At 66.2% G+C, this 21,214-nt stretch overlaps 2 protein-coding genes across 14 annotated transcripts; both read right to left on the bottom strand.

The window, feature by feature from the left end:
* Positions 1 to 366: 366 nt before the first annotated feature.
* PCBP2 (poly(rC) binding protein 2) lies at positions 367 to 16,852 on the bottom strand. 13 transcript variants are annotated; one of them, XM_075445586.1, is made up of 16 exons: positions 16,697 to 16,840; positions 14,031 to 14,157; positions 13,630 to 13,653; positions 13,500 to 13,532; positions 13,068 to 13,184; positions 11,503 to 11,634; positions 10,804 to 10,932; positions 10,248 to 10,322; positions 8,546 to 8,632; positions 8,312 to 8,377; positions 7,423 to 7,464; positions 6,227 to 6,299; positions 5,659 to 5,697; positions 4,614 to 4,666; positions 4,139 to 4,308; positions 367 to 916 (listed from the first exon to the last, which is right to left on the bottom strand). In XM_075445586.1, the coding sequence occupies exons 2-16, from the start codon at positions 14,097 to 14,099 to the stop codon at positions 880 to 882; spliced, it is 1,146 nt and encodes a 381-aa protein (XP_075301701.1). In that variant the 5' UTR covers positions 14,100 to 14,157; positions 16,697 to 16,840; the 3' UTR covers positions 367 to 879. The 13 variants fall into 13 exon arrangements, 11 of the variants coding, with proteins under 11 accessions (XP_075301701.1, XP_075301703.1, XP_075301704.1 ...); XM_075445597.1 differs by lacking the exon at positions 367 to 916 and adding an exon at positions 2,632 to 3,213 and having other exon boundaries at positions 16,697 to 16,852; XR_012766385.1 differs by lacking the exon at positions 5,659 to 5,697 and having other exon boundaries at positions 4,614 to 4,669; positions 8,305 to 8,377; positions 16,697 to 16,842.
* Positions 16,853 to 18,405: 1,553 nt separating this feature from the next.
* PRR13 (proline rich 13) lies at positions 18,406 to 20,543 on the bottom strand. Its single transcript, XM_075445571.1, has 4 exons — positions 20,490 to 20,543; positions 19,289 to 19,329; positions 18,840 to 19,158; positions 18,406 to 18,750 (listed from the first exon to the last, which is right to left on the bottom strand). Exons 1-4 carry the CDS (start codon positions 20,541 to 20,543, stop codon positions 18,700 to 18,702), a joined length of 465 nt encoding a protein of 154 aa, XP_075301686.1. The 3' UTR covers positions 18,406 to 18,699.
* Between the last annotated feature and the right edge of the window lie 671 nt (positions 20,544 to 21,214).

Raw genomic sequence — 21,214 nt, 5'->3', positions numbered from 1 at the left:
ATGCTGGTTTCCAGGCCCCCCCTGCTCTCGGGGATGGTGGTTTCCAGGCCCCCCCTGCTCTCGGGGATGGTGGTTTCCAGGCCCCCCCCCGCTCTCGGGGATGGTGGCTTCCAGGCCCCCCCCGCTCTCGGGGATGGTGGCTTCCATTAAAGACCCAGTTGCAGGGCACTGGGAGCAGCAGAGAAACCCCCAAAGTGCATCTGGAGTTCCAAAGAGCCCCCTCCCCGCTCCGCCCCCCCCCCCCCCCCAATACTGGTTTCTCCAGCCTAGGGGCCCCATTCCACCCCCGAGGGACCCCAAGGCCCAGCTGGGCCGTACTGGGAGCACTGGGGAGGGTTCAAATAAAGACGGAGACAGGCAGATCCATTAACCAAAATATCCTCCAGTTTCTATTCACAAGGAAAAGCTCCAGTCCATCTTTTTATTAATTCTTTGTTTTTTTGAAAAATTTCCTGACGTTACAGAACTAAACTGAAATGTTTCTCTTCCACTCTTACATTTCATGACAAAACAGAAACTTCATGAGCCGAAAAAAGGGGGGGTGAGGGGGGGGCTGGGGGGTGGAGGTGAGGGGGGGCAGGGGGGGGAGAGAGAAGCTTTATAAAACTAAGATCTGGGGCTCAGCGTTGTAACGGCTGAACGGAGAAAGGAATTAAAATGCTGTCAATTCAGGAAAAAAAAAAACCCAAAAAAAACCAAAACAAAAAAAAAAAGAAACAAACAAAAAAAAAAATTCAACCAAACCAAACGAATGAACCTGGTGAGTGGGCGGCGAGCGTGGAGGAACCGACAAATGTACAAACTAGTTAAAACCTGGGGCCGGCTGCTAAGGGGCGACACAGATGGATGGCGAGGTGAGGCGGGGGCCGCGCCGGGGCCCTAGCTGCTTCCCATGCCCCCGGTCTCCGAGGAGAGCCTGCAACGAAGAACAGGGCGTCAGAGGGGGCACAAAGGGCGTCAGAGGGGGCACAAAGGGCGTCAGAGGGGGCACAAAGGCAGGGGGGGGGGCACAAAGGGCGTCAGAGGGGGAAGAAAAGGGTGTGGGAGGGCAAAAAGGGCATCAGAAGGGGGTGAAAAGGGGGAGGGGGACAAAAAGGGCATCAGAGGGGGGTGAAAAAGGGGGAGGGGGGCAAAAAGGGCATCAGAAGGGGGAAAGGGTGTGGGAGGGCAAAAAGGGCATGAGAGAAGGGGGTGAAAAGAGGGAGGGGGGCGAAAAGGGTGTCAGAAGAGGGTGAAAAGAGGGAGGGGGGCAAAAAGGGTGTCAGAAGGGGGTGAAAAGAGGGAGGGGGCAAAAAGGGTGTCAGAAGGGGGAAGAAAAGGGGGAGGGGGGCAAAAAGGGTGTCAGAAGGGGGAAGAAAAGGGGGAGGGGGTAAAAAGGGCATCAGAAGGGGAAGAAAAGGGTGTGGGAGGGCAAAAAGGGCATCAGAGGGGGAAGAAAAGGGGGAGGGGCAAAAAGGGCATCAGAGAGGGAAGAAAAGGGTGTGGGGATGGCAAAAAGGGCATCAGAAGGGGGTGAAAAGATGGAGGGGGCAAAAAGGGCATCAGAGGGGGGCAAAAAAGGTGGGGGAAGGCAAAAAGCATCGGGGGAAGAGCATCAGAGGGGGGCCAAAAGGGGGAGGGGAAGGCAAAAACAGCAGAGGGGGGCGAAAAGGGCATCACATGGGGGAAAGTGCATCAGAGGGGGGCAAAAAGGGGGTGGGGGGGCAAAAAGAGCATCAGAGGGGGAAGAAAAGGGTGTGGGAGGGCAAAAAGGGCATCAGAGGGGGAAGAAAAGGGGGAGGGGGCAAAAAGGGCATCAGAGGGGGGAAAGGGCATCAGAGGGGGGCAAAAAGGGGGTGGGGGGGCAAAAAGAGCATCAGAGGGGGTGGAAGAGGAAGATGGGGGCATGTGGAGGAAGGGCAGCGTGCCCTGGGGAGGGTGGGTCTCCCCCGAGGGAAAGGAGGGGGATTTTTGGGGTGCAGGGGGTGTTGCGTTAGGTGCAAGCAGGAGGGGAGGTGCAGCAAGGGGGGGGGGGGCGCAGCTGCCTGCTGCCCCCCCGGAATGGAGCTGGGGAGCTGCCCCGGGGCGGGGGGACCCCTGAGCGAGCAGGGCAAAGCATTTGGGGTGGGGGCACCCAGGCGAAAGGGGGGGGGCCGCGAGGGGCTAAGAAGAATGCGCAAGGAAGGCAGCGAGCAAGGTGGGGGGGGCTGTACCCCCCCCAGGTTCCCCCCCCCCGATGCGAGGGGGTCCCGCAGCAAGCAGGGACAACGCCAGCACCCCCCCACCTCCCCCCTGCTCAAAGCTGCTCCCTCCCTGCAGTCCTGGGGGGGGGGGGGGGGGCACCCCAAGGCGGGCAGCAGCGAGCCCCCCCCAAGCCAGAAGCCCCCTCCCCAGGCTCGGGACCGCCCCCCCCCGGCACAGATCTAGCAGAGCAGGTTCTGACCGTGGCAACTTTATTACAGGTACAGAGAGCAACGAGACAGGCGAGCCCCCGCGGGCGACGGCACCAGCGATGCCATCGACCCCCCACCCCCCCCCACCCCCCAAAAGTCATTTATTCGGTAACGAACCCCTCCCTCCACCCCCCCAACCCGCGATTGCAACCAAGCTACGGAAAAAAAAAATAGGAAAAAAAAAAAAGGAGAGGAAAATGTACAAAAGAAAAGCGAGGGGTGGAAGCCAGCGGGAAGCGAAGGGGCCGGGCGCGGGGCGAGGCGGGCCCCGGCCGGCACAACGCCGCTCGCCGCTTTGGAAGTGGAAAAGGAGGAAGAGGAAAAGGAGGAAGAGGAAGGCAAAGAAGAAAAGAAACGACCCAACAATGAAAAAAAAAAAAATAAAAAGGAGAGAACAAAACTCGGCTCTTCCAAGTCTCCTCTACGGTGCCGCCACCTCTAAGGCCCCGGGCAGAGTCAGTAGGGAGAAAACCTCTGCTTTTCCGCTTTCAGTTTGTTAGCGCCGCAGGGGCCGGGCGCCGCGGGCCCCTTGGCAGCAGACACGACATTTAGAGCCAGGAGAGGGACAGGTTTCATGCCAAGCAGACTGGAGACACAAGGGGCGGTCGGAAGAGGGTTGGGGAGGCTGGCGGGCGCGTCGGAGGCCCCCGCTGTGGCGAGCGAGGGGGTGGTGGTGGAGGAGGAAGAAGAAGAAGGGGTGGAGGGTTGAGAGAGGTTGATGCTGAGGTGGTCAGGGATCGTGACGGAGGCTGCCTGGGAGGAGGGTTTAGCGCTTTCTAAACTGTAACAGAGGAGAAAAAAAAGGAACAAAACAAAAAAAAACAAAAAAAAAAATACGGGTGGGTGGAAGGGAACACCACAAAAAAAGAAAAAAATAAAGAAATAAAAGCGCACAGGACAAACAGCGTAGAGGCGCAGGAGCCGAGGGAGGGAGGGAGGGAGGGGAGCGGGGCTGCCACACCGGGACCCCCGCGCACCCCGCGCCGAGCCCTCGGCTCCGAGCGCGGCCGCCTCGGCGCAACCCGCCCGGAGCGAGCGAAGGAGCCAAAAAACGAGAGCGAAACGGTGGGCGGCTTCTCCTCCGCTGCCGGGCCAGCCCGGCGTCGGCCCACGCCACGCCGTCGGCACCCCGGGGCTCCTCTGCCGAGCGGGGGACGCGGGTCAAGGTGGGTGTGAGGACACCGACCCCGAGCCGGGCTCCAAACCCCCGCGGCGGCAGAGCGAGCCGCAGCGCCGGGCCCCGGGAAGGCAGCCGTGGCCGTGCCGCGCCGAGCCGGGCCAGCCGCGGCTCCTCGCCCCGCGATCCGGCGGGGAGACGCTCGGGACGGCCGCCAGCGGGCCCGGGGATCCCTCCTCTATCGCCCCACGAAAACAAAACCACCCTGGCTGCGCCAGCGCCGGACAGGAGCGCGCAGCCCTGACCGCCGCGAGGCCCACGGGGCCGGGTGCGGCTTCTCGGCAGCCACGGGCTCCCCGCGGCCGGAGCCCTCTCCAGCCGGGTCCGTTCCCTACGATCGCACCAGGAAAATGGGACAGCAAGCACAGAGAGGGGGAAGGAAAGGCGGGGGGGGGATAAAAAACGGGAGAGAAAACCCCTTCCCCTCGAGCGTCGGGGCACGGGGTGGGCCCCGGGAGCGGAACCCCCCGGCACGGGCGTGCAGCGCCAGCCCTCCCGACCCCCGGAACCTTGTTACCCGCAGGCTCACCTGACATTAATTAGATACTGGGCCAAGCTGATGCTCGCTGCAGATCCAGTGATGGTCACCTGCCTGTCAGTGGAGCCTTCCACCGGGTTGGCAATTTTGATCTGCGCCCCGGACATCTGGCGGATCTCGTTGATTTTGGCGCCCTGACGCCCGATGATGCAGCCAATCAGCTGGGGGGAGAAGAGCGGCTTCGTTAGCGCGAGCCGAGCCGAGCGCGTTAACCCACCCTCCTCCTCCTCCACCATCGGGTGGCCATGCCCCACAGCAACACGGGTGGCATCTCCTGGGGGGGTTCGGGGGCACAGAAAGGGGTTTTTGGTCTTAAAGCAGAAGGGACGAGGCCGGGGCGCAGCCGTCACCGCCACGAGCCCCCCCCGCAGCTCTGAAGCCCAGGAGGGGCCACCCCACACCCCCGTTTTGTGGGGGGAACAGGGCCCTCCCTCCCTCCCTCCCCGAGGCATCCCGGGATACTCACATCGTTTGGAATGGTGAGTTCGTGAGAGGTGGTTTGAGCAGAGGCATCCAAACCTGCTTAGAGACGGAGAAAAAAAGCGGGAGAAGTTGAGGGGGGGGCGGCGGGGGGGCGGGGCGCAGCACAGACACCGCAGCAGACAAGCCGGCGGCTTTCATGGCTACCTTGGAGACGGTTTAGAACAGGACAGGGAGGGCAGAGCAAGCTGTGAGGTTATTCCAAGCCCCCCCGCTGCTCCCCACCTCCTCCCCGCTCATCTGCTTCCTACCCCCCCCCCTCCAACCTTCGGTCACCCCCAGTTTCTCTCCCCCTCGTCCCCCTGCCCGCGATGTCACCGCAGGCTCTTCCATCCGCTCGGGACAGCCCCGGAGCAGCGCGCTCTCGCCGCGAGGGCTCCGTTCGGGCGCTCGGCTCCGTCACCGGCTTCGCAGGGCTACGCTACCCCCCTCCTCCTCCTCCTCCTCCTCGCTGCCACGGCCCCGGCAGGGCAGTGCTACGCCGGCCGGCACCGGGCACCGCGAGGCTGCTCACGTCTTGCATCGGGCCAATCGCTAAGTGCATTTTGGGGTTTTTTTCCCCCCCCTTTTTTAATTTTCCCCCCCCCTATCCCAGCTCGCTCCCTGCTACAGGGCACGGTGGGAGCCTCGAGGCCTCGCCCCGGGGCTTTGGCAGGGGGCAGCGGGCCGGGGGGACGCGCCGGCGGCCGAGGCGGTTACCCCGGTGCTGTCCCCACCGCAGCCAGCGGCTCCAGCAGCGCCTTGGGCAGGGGGAACGGCCGGGGGGGTGGGGGGGGCACAGCGAGGGGGCCCAAGGCTCGCTACCAGCGGCCGGGCGCTGCGTGACCGAGCCCTGCTGCTCTCCACCTTCCAGCTGCCCGCTCCTGGGGCGCGGGGAACCAAGGCAGGCGGCACCTCCAGCCCTTCTACAGACCCCCCCTTTCCCTTCCCATCCGTGCACAAAGGCGGGCAGCATTTAACAGGGAGAACGAGACCCCGGTCAGGATTAATACACAATAGCAGAACTACAGATTTTGTTTTTTAATCATTACCCCAATAGCCTTTCACCTCTGGAGAGCTGGATTCAATGCCTGTTAAGATACAAGTGACAATGAGTTTGGCTGTCTCAAGTTTAGAGCCCCAAAGGGATTATTTTAGCCATCTTAGCAAATCTACAGCGAATTTGGTACAACTCGACGGTTGCCTGCTCAGGACTGGAGTAGCCGGAGGGGAGAGAGAGGGTGCTGCGGGTCGGGGGGGTCTCCCGATGCGCCGGCAGAGCCGTGGAGGATCGGGGTGAAGAGGAAGGAAAGCAGCACGGAGGCCCTGCCTGCTCGGTACTTTGGTGGGGTTGCTTTTTGGTTGGTTTGTTGGTTTTTTCTTTTTTTCCTCTACCCTCTGCGGCCCCCCGCGACTCGCAGAGGCCGGTACCAAGTCGCCCCCAAAGACACCACGACACGAAAACGTTACCTGGCCAGGCTCAGCTCGGGGGAAACGTTTGGTTTGTTTTTTTTTTTGGAGCCCCAAGCGGAGGCCCCCGCTCGAGAGGAGCCGAGGGGCGGCTCGTGGGCTGGCCTGCGGCCCGCGCTAGCGTACAGAAGAGAGAAGGAGTTTCCATACCACTGAATCCAGTGTTGCCATGAGACATTGGAAAGTGTGACTGTTGCATTGCCAACTGGTGCAGCTTGGTCAGCTAGAGAGGAGAAAGAGAAAGAGAAAGGCTGATGTTAGCCGTTTCCCAAGCCCAAGGGGGGCCAGGACGCACAGCACGCACATCAACCCCGACGCTGCCGGCGGCCCCGGGTCCCCCCGGCCCCTCCGCACGGTCCTCTCGGCACGGAGAGGGGGGAAGGCGCCGGGCCGAGGCAGGCTGGGGGGGCTGTGCCCACCCCCATGGTGAAGCGAGGTGTGAAAGGAGCTCGGGGAGAGAAGTGGAGAGGAGCAGGAGAGAGGAGACAGCGGTGGGGACACGGGGACGGCGCCCGGCTCCGCTCAGCCCCCGGAGCAGCTCTCCTAGCCCAGCTTAGAATCACAGAACGGTTCAGGTTGGAAGGGACCTTAAAGACCACCTGGTTCCAACCCCCCTGCCACGAGCAGGGACATCTTCCACCAGCCCAGCTTCCTCCTAGCCCTTCTCCTCCCTGGCCTGGCGCGTCACAGCCTCCCCCCTCGCCGCTCTAAGGGGGCCCGGAGCGGAGATCTGCCCCCACCGAGCCTGCAACGAGCCTACGGGATGAGGATGGTGGTGTCCGACAGCAAGGGGGACAGCGCCCGCCGCCTGGACTGTCACTGCTGTCCCCCACGGTCCCCGGCAGGCTGGCAGCAAGCAGCCCGTGCCGGATCCAACCCCCCCAAACACCGCCTGCGACCGCCGGCCGGGCCAGCTGCCCCCTGCCCGGGAGAACCACCATGACAGTGAGCCATCATGTGCCGGGTTGTGTTTTCCTCTTGACGGGCTGCGTGCCAGATTCAAGAGGGGAGGGCGGGGGGGGCAAGGGAAAAGCCGGAGCTGGTGTGAAATGCCAAGCTGGGGAGAGGTGGGACAGGAAAAAAAAATAAAATATATATATATAGGAGGAGGGAAGTGTCAGAAAGAAGGCGGGGGAAGGCAAAAGGAGAGATCTGCGACCAGGTGAAGCTGGCTGCGGGAGGGCGAACTGAAGGGAGGCGAGTTTTTTTGGGGGGGGAGATGGGATCCAGTATTCAGCCCAAGCTAGCGGCTCGAGTCGAGAAAGCACGGAGAAAATTTTGGAAGGGGGGAGGCGGGGTGAGGAAGAGGGTGGATTTCAAGACAAGAAGTTGTAAACAAAACTTACATCTGGCTGTGGAATGGCATACTGTCCTTGAATGGTATAGGCCTACAAAAAGGAGGAAAAGAGTCCTATTAACGACCATCGGACAGCCACCCAGGGACAGACAGATTTCAACTAGCCAGGAAGTCAGAGAGCCAAGGTGGAGAGTTCTCCGGGGCGAGGGAAGTGGGGCAGGGAGAGGCAGGGGACGGATCAGTGCTGTAACAAGCAGTTTCTAGCCGGGCGGTTACTCAGATTGGCCTTACGTGGCGGTTACAGGGAGGGAGTGGACAGTATGGCGCCATCCCCCCCCCCAAAAAAATAAGGTGGCAGAGAAAAAAAAAAGAAAAAAACAAAAACAACAAAAAAACCAAAACAGAACGGCTGGGATCTTGATGAAGATGTATGGTGTGGTGGAGTCCGACAATGCTGCTAGCCCTGCGCCCCACCGCCTCGCCGACGGGAAGGGTCTCCAACGCCCCCGCCAGCCCTGCTAGCTCCCGGCCCCTCCTGCCCCGGGCCCAGCAGCCCCCCACCCACACACACAGACAAAAAAAAAAGGTTCCCCCGTTTCCGAGTCCTCTCGTCACTTCCGCACGCCTAGGAAAACGTCGCCGGGCAAGCTAGAGGTAAAGGCTGGAGCTGGCTACCGATGCTAGACAAGGCAAAAGAGAGGCGTTGGGGGGGGGAACGAGGCCGAGTGCCTGACCTGCCACAATTCCATGTCTTGAGGTTAAGGGACAGCCACAGACTTCAGATTCCTCCTGAAGCTACCCAGAAAGGGCGAGTCACTGGCTGGGGCCTGGCTGGCTAAGGTTTGGGGGGGGCGGGGGTGGGTGGGGGGGGCCGGGCAGGTGGGGGCGGGTGGGAGAGGAAGGGGAGAGGGGGGTACACAGCCTCACTTCCAGGTCACCGGAAGAACTGCAGCCCAGGCTGGAATTGGCCCAAGTTCGTTGCCATGCAGTGGCTGCCGGGTGGCCTGCGTGAGGAGAGGTTGGTGGGCTCAGAGTCCAGTTCCCAGTGGACAGGAGTCCACAAAAGCCACCGTTGACGGTTTTGGGGGACGGGGACGGGGATGCCACCCTTGTTGGCAGTCTCAGAGAGGCCAAGGATTGAACGGGCCGTGGAGACTGAACTCCCCTCTCACCTCCTGAGGTGGTCCCTCCAAGTCAGAGTTGAGGCACATGGATGGGGCGGTGTGGGGGTAGCTCGCACTGCCGCTGCTGTACCTGTCCTGTGGATAAATTAGAGGACTTCAGTCTCCAGGGCTGTCAATCCGAAACCTTCCGCTAACACCAAAGTCACATCGACATTAGCTCGGCTTTTCGAGGGCGAACCCTGCTCTACGCACGACTCTGAGCTGCGAAGACAGAGCGCGACACCGCCGGGAGCGGGGCCCGGCCGGCTGCGTGGGGCTGGCCGCGGCCCTGGGCCAGGGGAGAGGGGTGGAAGAGAAGGAGGGGGGAGAAGAGAGGGGAGGGGAGGGGAGAGATGCGTGGCCGTGGGAAGCCTGCTCCTCACTGCTCTAACGGGGAAGGCAGCCGGCTCCCGCGCCGCGGGGGGGGGGGCCGCACGGTACGGCCCTCCGCTTGCAAGGGGGGGGCACGGTTGTACCGGCCAGGCGCTTCCCCCGGGGCGCAGAGCGGCGGGAGAAGCTGTCGGAGAGGCAGGGGGGGCTGATCGGGTTCAGGGAAGGGAGGAGGAAGAGGCAGGGATGGCAAGGGGCAGGGGGGGGAGGGGGGGCGGCCGAGGCGAGGAAGGGGACGGCAGCAGGTCCGTCCCCAAAACAAGCATGGCGTGCTGGGAGGGGGGGGCGGGGGGGTGGGGAGGAAGAGCAGAGTCAGGCCTGGCTCTCGGGGAGGCCGGCGGCAGCTGCCCCCTTCCCTGCCTACGGAGGCCTCCATCAACACGGCCGGGCCCTGCCGCGCTGCCTGAGCGGGTCCCCGGGCCGGCCGGGGGGTGCCGGAGCCCCCCCCGGGGGGTTCTCCCTGCCGGCGGGACGGCAGCGGACGCATCTGCACGAGTCGCCGCGTTTTCTCCAAGCGTCACGGCAGCCCTGGGAACCGCGGGGTGGGGAGCGGGCGACTCGCACCCAGGCCTGAGCCTCCCCGCACGGGACCGCGGGCAAGGACGCCCAGCCAGCACCCAGCCACCCCGAAATGGGGCCCGGGGGTGGGGGGGCTCGGGGCTTTACAGCAGACAGGATCCCGAGGGAGCCCTGTCACCTGTAACCTGGCTCGGCGGCAGGGCAGCGGGGAGCGAGCAACCCCCTCGGCTCAGCTCAGGAGGGACTAAACCCCCTGTCACCTGATGGCTACTCCTATCTGACACCCTCCCCTCCTGCGAGATGAAGCCTTTCCACAACCCAACCCTACCCCCAGCACAGGCTAAGCCTTTGCACCCCAAAAGCCAGCCCTGGAGAGCAGAGAACCCCCCAGACCCTCTGGGCCGGTCACTGCCGAGTCCTCGGAGCCAGCCCCAGGCAGAGGGGCACAGCCTGGATTTGGCAGCTGGAGTCTCGGCCCAATTCAAATCCCCCACCGCCGCCGCTGCCACCACACGGGGATTTTTGGGGGGTTTTTTGGCTGGTTAGCTCCAGGATTGTTTACCAGCACCGCCCCCTCCCCAAATCGGCCCTTTTCCCACCCCCCCTCCCCACCCCCTGCCCTCTTCCACCCCTCAGCGAGGCAGGCTCGCAGCGGGCTCTGGGAGGCCGAGGCCCAGCAGAGCCGCTCTCCGCCGGAGGAAGCGGGCGACAGGCACGCAGAGCGGCTGACACGCACTGGCAGCTCGGTAAGACCCCCCCCATTCCCCTCCCCACAACCCCAGGAGCAGAGGAGAGGCCTTACCTGACCGCCTGCAAAGATGACGGGAGAGCTGGATGGCTTGGGTCGGTACGGGATGGTGACGCCCTTCGGGGGAGACTGGGTGACAGAGAGCAGAGGTTAGAGACCCAACGCCGCCGGCGCCGGCAACCCCCTCCCCGCACCCCAGATGCCAACGCCGCGCTCCGGGTTTAGCTCGGCCGCTCGGGAGGACGCGAAGCAATCCCCTTTCTTTCCCCACCAGGCACGGGGCCGAGGGAGGACCCTCGAGGAGCAGAGTGGCACGCGAGGGAGACTCGGGACAGCGGGACGCCGCTGCTCGGCGTCGGCGTCACCGCGGAGCGGCTCCGGAGGCCTGGCTCGACCCCGGTTTTAAGCAGCTCCAAGCCTCACCTGGATGAGGCCGTAATCCCCAGCCATCCCTTTATCCCCCAGCAGCCGTTTCTCCGTCCTCAGCGGTTTCCACTCGTTAGGAGGGGCTGCAGCTCGCCAAGGGCGGCGGGGATCCCCGCGCCGCACGTGCCTCCCCGGGAAGGGGGGGGGGGGAAAACGGGCCCGCGGGGCCGGGGGGAGGCCCTACCTCAAGCATGACGACGCAGATCTGTTTGACGCACTCGATGATGGACTGTGGGATCCCAGCGATGGTGATGGCTCGCTCGGTCGAGTTGGGCAGCATGTCTCCTGCCACCTGGACCTGCGCCCCCGTGCTCTGCAAAGTTTACGGTTAAAAATAGGCGGTCAGACCCCAGGGAGGGCTGTGACCTCAGCGACAAACCCCGCAGCCGGGTCAGACATAGCCAAAACTGTCCCCCCCTCCCCTTCCCCCTCCCAGTAAAGTCCTTTAATCCTAGCTGGAAATAATTTGGTCATCAGGAACCCGGGGCAGGAGAGGAGGACCTGGGCTGCAGGCTCTCCCTGGAACCCAACTCAAGCCCGTCCCTGAGCTGGACGGAGTTCATGCGTCGGCAGCGCCCAGTGCCAAGTGGCATTACTGAGAGGGGCATAGGCCTGGTGGCACATTGACCCCCCCCCCCCAGCAACTGGGAAAACACCAGGGAGGGGACAACTGAGCACCTAGGGAAGGGGGGAGCAGGAACCCAGGCGTCCCGCTGCAGGGGACAGCGCCGGGAAGGGGAAGAGCCTGCCCCGAGTCTCAGTTTCACAAGCACTAAAAATACAAGGAGCTCTCCAAAGGTCGAACGCTGCCGCGTCTCTACGCCGGGGTGTCACCCGGGGCGGAGGCCAGGATCCCCCCCCCCCCCAGCTGGCCAGCACACACCTCTCGTATCTCTTTGATCTTGCAGCCTCCTTTCCCAATGAGGGAACCGCACTGGCTGGCGGGTACCACGAGCCGGAGGGTGACCGGGGGCCGGCTGGCAGCCGTACTGTTGGTCATGGAGCTGCTGATGTCCTGCGAGGAAGAGGAGTTACTCAGAGGGGTCAGCCCGGCGCGGTGCCCTCGCCGGAACAGCACGCGGGGAGGTGACGTGCGCGGCAGAGGGACGGGGAGGAGGACGCTGGCACGGGCAGGCCAGGCCAAGGTGACCCCGGGGCTCTCCCGGTCGTATCTCCCAGGACTTCGTTAGCCGCTCGGAAACGACACGGCCACATTTCGGGGAAGGAGGAAGAAGCCAAACTCTTGTTGTCTCGGTGACAACGGGGGTTTAACCCCCACCAGCCCGGCACAGAAGCACTGGCTGGGTCACACCGCAGCTGAACGGGAACCAGGGAGGCGGAGGGGGACAAGTGGTTGGGGGGGGTCCCCAGGTGCCCACAGCTCCCGCGTCAGCACGGAGCCTCCCGTTGTAATGGGGGATGGGGCAGGAGCGGCTCCGGGGAAAAACAAGGCCGATGCCGATTACAGCGGTCATGTGCTGGCAGGGGGAGGGGAGGCACAAGGCCACGGCTCAACTGACCTACTAAAATAAAAGCTCCAACTCCGAGCCCAGCGCTCGGAGCGCCAGCAGCCAGGAGCCACGCTCGGACAGGGAGCCCTGGGAAGACTCCAGCTCTGGGGGTAGGGCAGAAACAGCTCCGGGCTCAGCGGCCTTTTAGGCAGCAGCGAGAGCAGAGGGGCCTCGGGGACAGATCTGCCAGCACCGGGCCGTCTCCTTGCAAGGAAGGGTCCCAGATCAGAAGGGCAACAGGGACCCACAGAGGCGGCGAGGGCCACGGAGCTCTGCCCCACGCCAGGCGAGGAGCGCTCTCGCCTCCCCGAACGATGCGGAGCGGGATGGGAAGCTCCTCGACACCACCGCCCTGAGCAGGCTCTAACACCTGCAGGCAGGATCCGGGTTAGCCGGGATCAGCAGCCCCGCTGGCAGTCACCGATTCAACGGGACGAGGGGCACGACGCAGCTCCTCCTTCCGCGCCGCGCGCGGCCGCAGGACCCCTCCTCGGCGGGGCCGCAGACGGAGCCGAGCCCCCCCGCCCACCGAGGCGTGCTGGAGGGGAAGCAGTGCGACCACCCAGGAGGACGAGCAAAGCCAGGGGCGTTCGGAAGCCCTGCGCTCTTTTAGGCTGTTTAATCGGAGGCCACGGGGTGTTTCGAGCCCAGGAAAAGTCCCTGCGGGGCTCCGGCACTCAGCGAGCAGCCGCCCGAGGTCAGCTGAGCGCACACAGGGAAGCGTCACTCCCCGGACCTTGCCCCTGCTCGCAGCCGGGCAAAGATCAGGCTCCACGGGGAAAACACCGCCAGCTCACGCGGAACGAGCCCATCCTGCGGCTCAGCCCCAGGGAAGAGCTTTCCCTCCTGCTGCGGGGCAGATCCCGGGGCAGATTCATGTGGGGACGGGGGTGAAGGCTGAGCAGGGGCAGGGGAGGGCCCGGGGCCGCAGACGCACCTCTTCCAGTTTGTCAATGATCATCGCAAAAGCTTTGAAGATGGCATTGGTGGGTCCAGCGAGGGTGATGATCCGCTCGGGGCAGTTCCCTTCTGAGATGTTAATGCGAGCACCGCTCTGCGGGACGGCAAACGAGCAGACGTCAGGGCTCCCGGCCCCCCAGGCGCAGCAGTGGGTCCCCACGCCCGGCTCCATTCCACGCGGGGCGGCCGGGGTCCCCCGGGATCGCTCATCGGTGACGAATCCTCCCTCCCCGCCTCGGCTCGGCTCCGGGCAGCCATCTTAGCCTCCTCGGCTTCCTGCCCCGGCCCTGCCTACAGCTCCCAGCATGCCTGGCTCCCATCCGCCGCCGGTGCCGCCGCTCGGCCCGCAGATCCCCGCCAAAGCCCACGCCGCCGCGGCCCCGCCAGCCCCCCCGGCCCCGGGACTCACCTCCTCACGCATCTTCTTCACGGACTCCCCTTTCTGCGCGGAGGGAGAGAAGGGAGAGGCATTAGAGCGGCCGGGCAGGGCAGGGGGGGTGAGGGACGTGGAGGGGGGGGGGGGTTTGTTGCTCACTTACCTTCCCAATGATGCTTCCCACCTCCTGAGATGGAAACAAAAGTGGTAATTAGCACTTAAAAAACCCTCCGGGAGTCCCAAGCTTTACCAGCTCCCTCGGACAGCCAACCCGAGCTCCTCAGGACCCCCGACACCTCGCTCCCAGCGGAGCTCTCCACCGGGTCGCTTCCTTCCCCCCCCCCAGGCTGTTATTTTTCCTGCGTTTTTCCAGCGCTGCCTCCCTCCTCCCGAGATAGCCAGGAGCCGGCCGGGTGCCAAGGAGCACATTCCTAACACCGCTGTCTCACGGCTCCGACCGACCAACGCCGATTTACTGCCATGGCAGCACCCAGGCTCCCGGAACAGCCAGCCCCGTGCCGGATGAGGGGGCTGCGGGCGGCCCCGCGCCCCGTGGCCACGTACCTTTCCGTGCATAAGTAGCCGGATGGTGAGCGTGACATTTAAACCACCTTCAATGACACCGGTGTCCATCTTGAGCTGCGTTGGGTTGAGTCAGGCTTTGTCGGGGGCAGATCTTTGGTGGCCGGAGCTAGGAAGGAGAGCGGTTGCGTTTGAGGGGCTGTGCCCAGCATCCCCGGCCGGCTTCAGGCCCATCCTGGGGGGATTCGAGCCCCCCCTGTGCTTTCTTCTCCTCTTGAATATCCCCCCTGGCAGTTTTAGGGCCGCGCTCCTCTCCAAGTGGTGACCACGAGAGCCGACCGCAGCGGTTCAGCTCCCCAGCAGGCCACTCCTCCTGCCAGAGGCTCTCCAGGGTGGACGGGCTGAACTGGCACGGTCCCACCTGCGCCGAGCCACAGCCAGGGTCGTGAGGGTCTCACTCATCCCCTGCCCCACTCCTCGCAGAGGCTTCGCCTCCCGCTCCGGGGAACCTGCCTCTACTCACGAGCCCCGCACCTTCACCAAGCTTCGGAGCTTTCCTCCGCAGCCGCGTGTAGAGACACACGCGCGCGCCAGGCGGAGCGACCGCCCCGCTTCCCTGCGGTTTAACCCGCTTGAGGAGCCGGGCTGTTGAGAAAATAAAAATATAGCAACTAATCTGTGCCCTGAGCCTGCGCGGGGAGGCCTTTCAGACCGGTTTCCAAGTTGATTTGCTCAAACCAGATAAGGCCACATGAGCACACGATCAGGTTTCAAACAACCTGCGGCCTCGGCCGTCAGCAGCTGCAAAACACCAGCCAACAGAGCTCGGCCCATCAGCCATTTAACTTTAAAAATAAGTTAAATAAACTAAATTTCAGCTCTGTTTTTATCAGTCCAGCTGGTCGCAGCCCCATCAAAGTTTAACCAAGCCCAGGGAAAGCAGCAGCCGGGCAAGGGCAGGGGGGTTGATCTGGCCGGGACCGTGCCAAGCAGGCAGCGCTGCCCCGCTCCGGGTTAATGGTCTTTTAAGGGGAAGCTGCTGGCACAGAAGAGGGTTTGGTTTTGGTTTTTTTTTTCCCCCCCTCTGTCGTAGCAAGGAGTTACGGCCTCCATAAAACTCAGCCTGACATCCCATCGGATCCAAAAAGGCGCCCGTTTGCCTAGTTTGGAAAGCAGGGCTGAGGATCCGAGCCCGGCAGCAGCGGAGCGAGGAGGAGAGTCTAGACCCGAGCCCACGAGTTGGTTGTTTACGACTTTCCCGGTTCACCGGAGGTGGCAGGAGCCTCGCTGGCACCCACTCCTCCTCCCACCAGTTCAGCGTCCCAGTTCGCCTTCGTTAGCATTAATTTGCTCTCCTGGCAGCGGTTCTGCCAGTCGGACGAGCTTGGGTCGGTTACGGGGCCGCCTCGCAGCCCCGTCGGGGACAAAAGGCGCCGAGCAGCCCTGCCGGGGGGTTACGCAAAGGGAGAGGCAAAGCCCTCGCTCCCATCCGGGCTGGCGGCGAGGATCCTCCGCAGAAAAAACTTCCCCCAAACTTCTCCTTACCTCCATCCGGCGGCCCTGCCTGCCCCACGGCGCACACGGGGGGCCCTGCCCGTACCGGGACCCAGCGCCCACCCGCGGGCCTCCCCACTCAGGATCCCGGCCCCAGACTGGGACCATTAAGGGGGGGGGAACTGGTTGCCGCGGCAGGGATTTGGCTCGTCCCTGCGGTGGGAGGGGAGGGGGGGGGGTGAAAAACAACTCCGGGGGCAGGGATCCCGGCTCCGAACCCGGTTCGTTGGGCCGGGGCGGGGGGGAGAATCGGGGGCCACGGACCGACCCCCGGGCCCGGGATCATTCACAAAGGGGGGGGGCCCCAGTCCCGGGATCGAGGCTCTAAACCGGATCCGGAGGGGGGAATCGGCCGAGTCGGAGCCCGAACCGGGCCGAGGGGAACCGGCTCCGGGGCTCTAAAAACACCCGGGGGCGGGGGGCAGACCCCAGGGATCGCGGGGCCAAGGCGAGCCGGGTCCCGGGGGGTGGAGGGGGAGATTCCCGACCCCTCGGGGGGCGGGGGGGGGGCTCCGAGCCGGGCCCGTCCCGTCGCGTCTCCCCCCTCAGCGGGGAACGGGGCTGGGGAGAAAACAGCTCGGGATGGCGGCAAAAACGAGCCCGGCCGCCGGGGGGAAAATTTTAAAAAAAATAAAACAAAAACAAACAAAAAAAATCACCATAAAAATAAAAAAGCAAAAATATAAAAAGACCCCCGCCCCCCCGGTGCCCCCCCCCGCAGCCACTCGGTACCGGCGGGGGGGGGGGGAGGGCGGCGGCGCCATGTGACGCACGCGGCTCCCCTGCCCCCCCCCCGGCCCGGTCCCCGCGCGGGGGGGTGGCGGGGAGAGTGGGGGAGGGGCGGCTGCGACGCACCCTTCCCCCCCCAACCCATTCCCCCCCCCCCCCCTCCCCCCGGCCGGCGGCGGCGCGGCGCGCGCGCAGGCCGCGGCCTAGGCCGCGAGTAGGCCGCAGGTAGGCCGCGGGCTGGCGTGAGGGCGCGGCCGGCGGCCGGCGGCGTTGGGCGGCGCGGGGGCGCTACGCCAGGCCGCGGCTCCGCGGCCGTTGTGGAAGTCGACGCCGGATGGCGGCTGGGGGGGGAGGGAGGGGGGGTGTTGAAGGGAAGGGAGGCGGCGTTGGGGGGAGGGGAAGGGGGGGGGGGGGGTCGGGCCTACCTGGAGCGGCGCCGGTAACGGCGGCGGGAGAAGGGCGCTCCGGGCGGAGCGGGAAGGAGGGAGGGCGGGGAGGAGGGGAGGGAGGTGGGGGGGGAGAGGGAGCGCGCCGGGGCGGGCGGGCGGGATGGCGGCGGGAGGCGGCGGCGGCGGCTGCTCCTGCTGCGGCGGCCGCGGCGGGTCTGGGAGGGGGCGGCGGGAGCGGCCCGATTTACACCCCGCCCCGACCCGGAAACGGACGCCGAGCACCAGCGAGGCGCGGCGGGGCGGGGATAGAGCGGCCTCCTCCCCCCCCTCCCTCCTGGCGCCCCGCCCCGCCGCGCCCGCACCAGCGAGGGGAGGGAGGGAGGGGGAGGGGGAGCGGCGACGGAAGGGCGCAGCGCCCGCGGCGGCTGGGAGGACTGCGGGGGGAAGGGGACCATAGGGAGTGGGGGGGGGGAATGGAGGAATGGGGGGCAATAGGAGCAAGAGGTCATTAAGGGACTGGGGGGCAAGAAGGGGGAATGGGGGGCAATAGGGGAGGAGGGAAAGGGGGTATTAAGGGACTGGGGGGCAAGAAGGGGGGCTGGGGGGCAATTGGGGGACAGTGGGGGGCAAGAGGGGAGGGGGCAAGGAGGTATTAAGGGACTGGGGGCAAGAAGGGGAGAGTGGGGGCAACAGGGGCAATAGGGGAGGGGGAAGGGGGGTAATAAGGCACTGGGGCAAGAAGGGGGGACTGGGGGGCAACTGGGGGCAGTGGGGGCAAGAAGGGAGGGGGCAAGGGGGTAATAAGGAACTGGGGGGCAAGAAGGGGGGAATGGGGGGCAGTGGGGGCAAGAAGGGAGGAGGGCAAGGGGGTAATAAGGAACTGGGGGGCAAGAAGGGGGGACTGGGGGGCAATAGGGGGCAGTGGGGGCAAGAAGAGTGGGGCAACGGGGGACGATGGAGGGGCAGCAGGGGCAATGAGGGGGTAATAAGGGGCAGGGGGGGCAACGGGGAGCAGAAGGGGGGAACAGGGGGGCAGCGGGGGGCAGGTTGGGGGGCACAGGGGCAGCTCCCCCCCCCCGGCCCCCCCAACGGCGCGAAGGAGGCGCAGACGCAGTGGGGTGACCCCGGGCTTTATTGGGGGGCAGCGGGGGCACCCAGCACCCCCCCGCACCCAGGGCCCCACCACGGGGCGAGGGGACCGGGGGGACCCAGGAGGTCCCAGGTGGACACGGGTGGTCATGGATGGACACGGGTGGTCACAGGTGGTCACGGGTGGACACGGGTGGTCATGGGTGCTCCATGGTGGTTGGTCATGCGTGGTCATGGATGGACACAGGAGGTCCAAGATGGACACGGGTGGTCATGGATGGACACAGGTGGACACAGGTGGACATGGGTGATCACGGGTGGACACTGGTGGTCATGGACGAACACAGGAGGTCCCAGGTGGACACGGGTGGTCATGGGTGTCCTGGTTGGTCATGGGTGGTCATGGATGAACACAGGAGGTCCCAGGTGGACACGGGTGGTCATGGGTGTCCTGGTTGGTCACACGTGGTCATGAATGGCCACAGGAAGGTCCCAGGTGGATACAGGTGGTCATGGGTGGTCCTGGTTGTTCACGTGTGGTCATGGACAAACACAAGAGGCCCAAGGTGGACACGGATGGTCATGGATGAACACGGGTGGTCGTGGGTGGTCCTGGTTGGTCATGGGTGGTCATGGATGAACACAGGAGGTCCAGGTGGACATGGGTGGTCCTGGGTGGACATGGGTGGTCACACATGGTCATGGATGAACACAGGAGGTCCCAGGTGGACATGGGTGGTCCTGGGTGGACATGGGTGGTCACACGTGGTCATGGATGAACACAGGAGGTGCCAGGTGGACACGGGAGGTCACGGATCGACATGGGAGGTCACGGCTTCACACAGGTGGACTTGGGTGGTCCTGGGTGGCCGTGGGCACGCGGGCGGTCACGGGAGGACACGGGTGGCCACGCGTGGTCCGGGGGGGCCATGGCAGGAGCCGGGGTGGCCTCAGTCGGAGTCGCTGCTGGAGGAGGAGGAGGAGGAGGAGGACGAAGAGCGCTGTGGGGGGATGGGAGGGCCGTGAGCACCCGGGGGGGGGGGGGGCAGCCGGGGGTGACCCCCCCACACCCTGCGCGTTCCCCCCCCACCTTGTGCCTCTTCTGAGCCTTCTTCATCCTCTTCTTCATCTTCTTCGCCGCCTTCTTGTCCAGCCCCGGGGGGGGCAGAGGGGGCAGCACGGCGGGGGGGGGCTGCAGGGGGGGGCACCCCGGGGGGCCCAGGGGGGGCCCCGAGGGGGCCAGGGGAGGCCCCGTGGGGTATGGGGGGGTGGCGGGGGGGTAAGGGGGCTGCCCGGGCACCCCGGTGGGTTTGGGGGTACCCCGGGGGGGGGGTAAGCGGGGGGGGGGTACACGGGGTTGGAGGGGGGGGGCTGGGGGGGGTACAGCGGGTTGGGGGGGGGCGGCTGCCCTGGGAGGGGGAGGAGAAAAGAGAAAATTGAGGGGGGGTCCCCGACCCCCTCACTGCCCTGGGGGGCGTGTGGGGGGGGTCGAGGCAGCCCCCCCTCACTTTGGGGGTGTCCGTCCCCCCCCCCCGTTACCTGCACCAGGGTCCCACATGGCGGGGTGACAGCTCCGGAACCTGGGGGGGGACACACACGGGGTGAGGGGGGGGCCCCAGAACCCCAGGAGGGGTCCCTGGGGAGCCCCCACCGCAGAGGGGACCCCCCCAACTCTGCGGGAACCCCCCCCCGCCCCGCAGCTCGGAGGGGGGGGGGGGGGGCGGTCGTGTGGGACCCCCCCGGGGCTGGAGCCAGGGGGGTCGGGGGGGCAGCGCGGGTTTGGGGGTGCAGGGGGGGGCATGGGGGGGCACGGGGGGGTTCAGGGGTCACCAGGGGGCAGGGCTCGGGGGGGTTGGAGGTACGGGGGGGGGGTCTGGGGATTTTGGGGTGCGGGGGGGGCTGGGGGGTGCACAGGGGGGATCTGGGGGTGCAGAAAGGGGCTGGGGGGGTGCAGGGGGGGGCTGGGGGGCCGGGGGGCAGAAAGGGGCTGGGGGGGTGCAGGGGGGGGGCTGGGAGGATTCGGGGGTGCAGAGGGGTGCAGGGGGGGGGTCAGGGGGTGCAGGGGGGTTCGGGGGGGCCAGGGGGGGTGCAGGGGGGACTGGAGGGTGCATATGGGGTGCAAAGGGGGGTCTGGGGGTGCGGGGGGGTGCACAGGGGTTGCAGGGAGGGTTCGGGGGTGCGGGGGGGGGGTCTGGGGGTGCGGGGCCCCCCCCTCCCACCTGCCGCCCTCGGCTCCGGCCGCGGCCCCCGCCCGGCAGAAAGCGGCGGAGGAACCGGACGCCCGGGCCCGCCCCGGGGGGGGGGGAAACGGGGGGGGTGGGGGCGGGGCCTCCCTGATTCAGTGCGGGCGGCGGGGGGAGGAACGGGGGGGGGGGGGAGAAAGCGGGACTGCTGGGTGCCCCCCCCCCCCGTGCCTCAGTTTCCCTCTCGCACCCACCTCGGGGTCAGCTGCGGGGGGGGCGGCGGGCGGCGAGGGGGGGGGCAGCCGGCGGGGGAGGGGGGGGCAGCCGGCGGGGGGGGGGGGGGGGCAGCCAGGCGCTGCAGCCGCTGCAGAGCCCGCTCGGGCCGAGAGCCGCGCCTCGGGGTCCGGGGGTCCCAGCAATCCTCCAGCAGCTCCGGCAGAGCCCCCCCGGCCTGCGGGACCCCCCCCCCAACACACACCCCGGGCTCAGCGGGGAACCCCCGGGTGGGGGGACCCCCCCCGGGCAATGACACCCCCAAGAAGGGACACCCCCCCTACCCCGGGCAAGGGGCACCCCTGGGCACACCCAAACACCCCGGGGTGCCCAGACATGGCCCCCCCAGGGCAGCCCCCCCCCACCTTGGTCACCCCCAAAACACCCCTGGGCACCAGACAGGGACCCCCCAGGGCAGCCCCCCCCCCTTTGGACACACCTGGGCACCCCCAAACATCCCTGGGCACCAGACATGGCCCCCCCAGGGCAGCCCCCCCCACCTTGGACACCCCCAAACACCCCTGGGCACCAGACAGGGACCCCCCAGGGCAGCCCCCCCACCTTGGACAACCCTTGGACACCCCCAAACACCCCTGGGCACCAGACAGGGACCTCCAGGGCAGCCCCCCCACCTTGGACACCCCTGGGCACCCCCAAAACACCCCTGGCACCCAGGCAGGACCCCCCAGGGCCACCCCCCACCTTGGACAACCCCTGGGCACCCAAAAACACCTCAGGGCACCCAGACATGGCCCCCCCAGGGCAGCCCCCCCCACCTTGGACACCCCTGGGCACCCCCAAACACCCCTGGCACCCAGGCAGGGACCCCCCCACCCCAAACATGGACCCCCTTGGGTCACCCCTGCCCACGGGCACCCTCGGCACCCCAGGGCACCCAGGCAGGGTCTCCCCAGGGCAGCCCCCCGCCCCGCTTTGGACACCCCTGGGCACCCTCGGACACCCCCTGTCACCCATGGGCGCCCACCGGGGCTGACCTGGGGGGCTCGGA

The sequence above is a fragment of the Opisthocomus hoazin genome, chromosome 32, assembly GCF_030867145.1.
Source record: "Opisthocomus hoazin isolate bOpiHoa1 chromosome 32, bOpiHoa1.hap1, whole genome shotgun sequence".
NCBI lineage: Eukaryota > Metazoa > Chordata > Aves > Opisthocomiformes > Opisthocomidae > Opisthocomus > Opisthocomus hoazin.
This window is presented reverse-complemented; position numbering and strand designations above follow the sequence as displayed.

Coding starts and splice junctions, on each gene's coding strand:
- PCBP2 (XM_075445597.1), bottom strand. CDS start 14,099: ATGGACACCGGTGTCATTGAAGGTGGTTTAAATGTCACGCTCACCATC. Junction 10,933..11,502: donor AGATCAAAGAGATACGAGAG/GTGTGTGCTGGC, acceptor TAAACTTTGCAG/AGCACGGGGGCGCAGGTCCA. Junction 4,309..4,613: donor AACTCACCATTCCAAACGAT/GTGAGTATCCCG, acceptor TTCTCCCCCCAG/CTGATTGGCTGCATCATCGG.
- PRR13 (XM_075445571.1), bottom strand. CDS start 20,543: ATGTCTGGGCACCCCGGGGTGTTTGGGTGTGCCCAGGGGTGCCCCTTG. Junction 19,159..19,288: donor CATGTGGGACCCTGGTGCAG/GTAACGGGGGGG, acceptor TCCCCCTCCCAG/GGCAGCCGCCCCCCCCCAAC. Junction 18,751..18,839: donor AGGCTCAGAAGAGGCACAAG/GTGGGGGGGGAA, acceptor ATCCCCCCACAG/CGCTCTTCGTCCTCCTCCTC.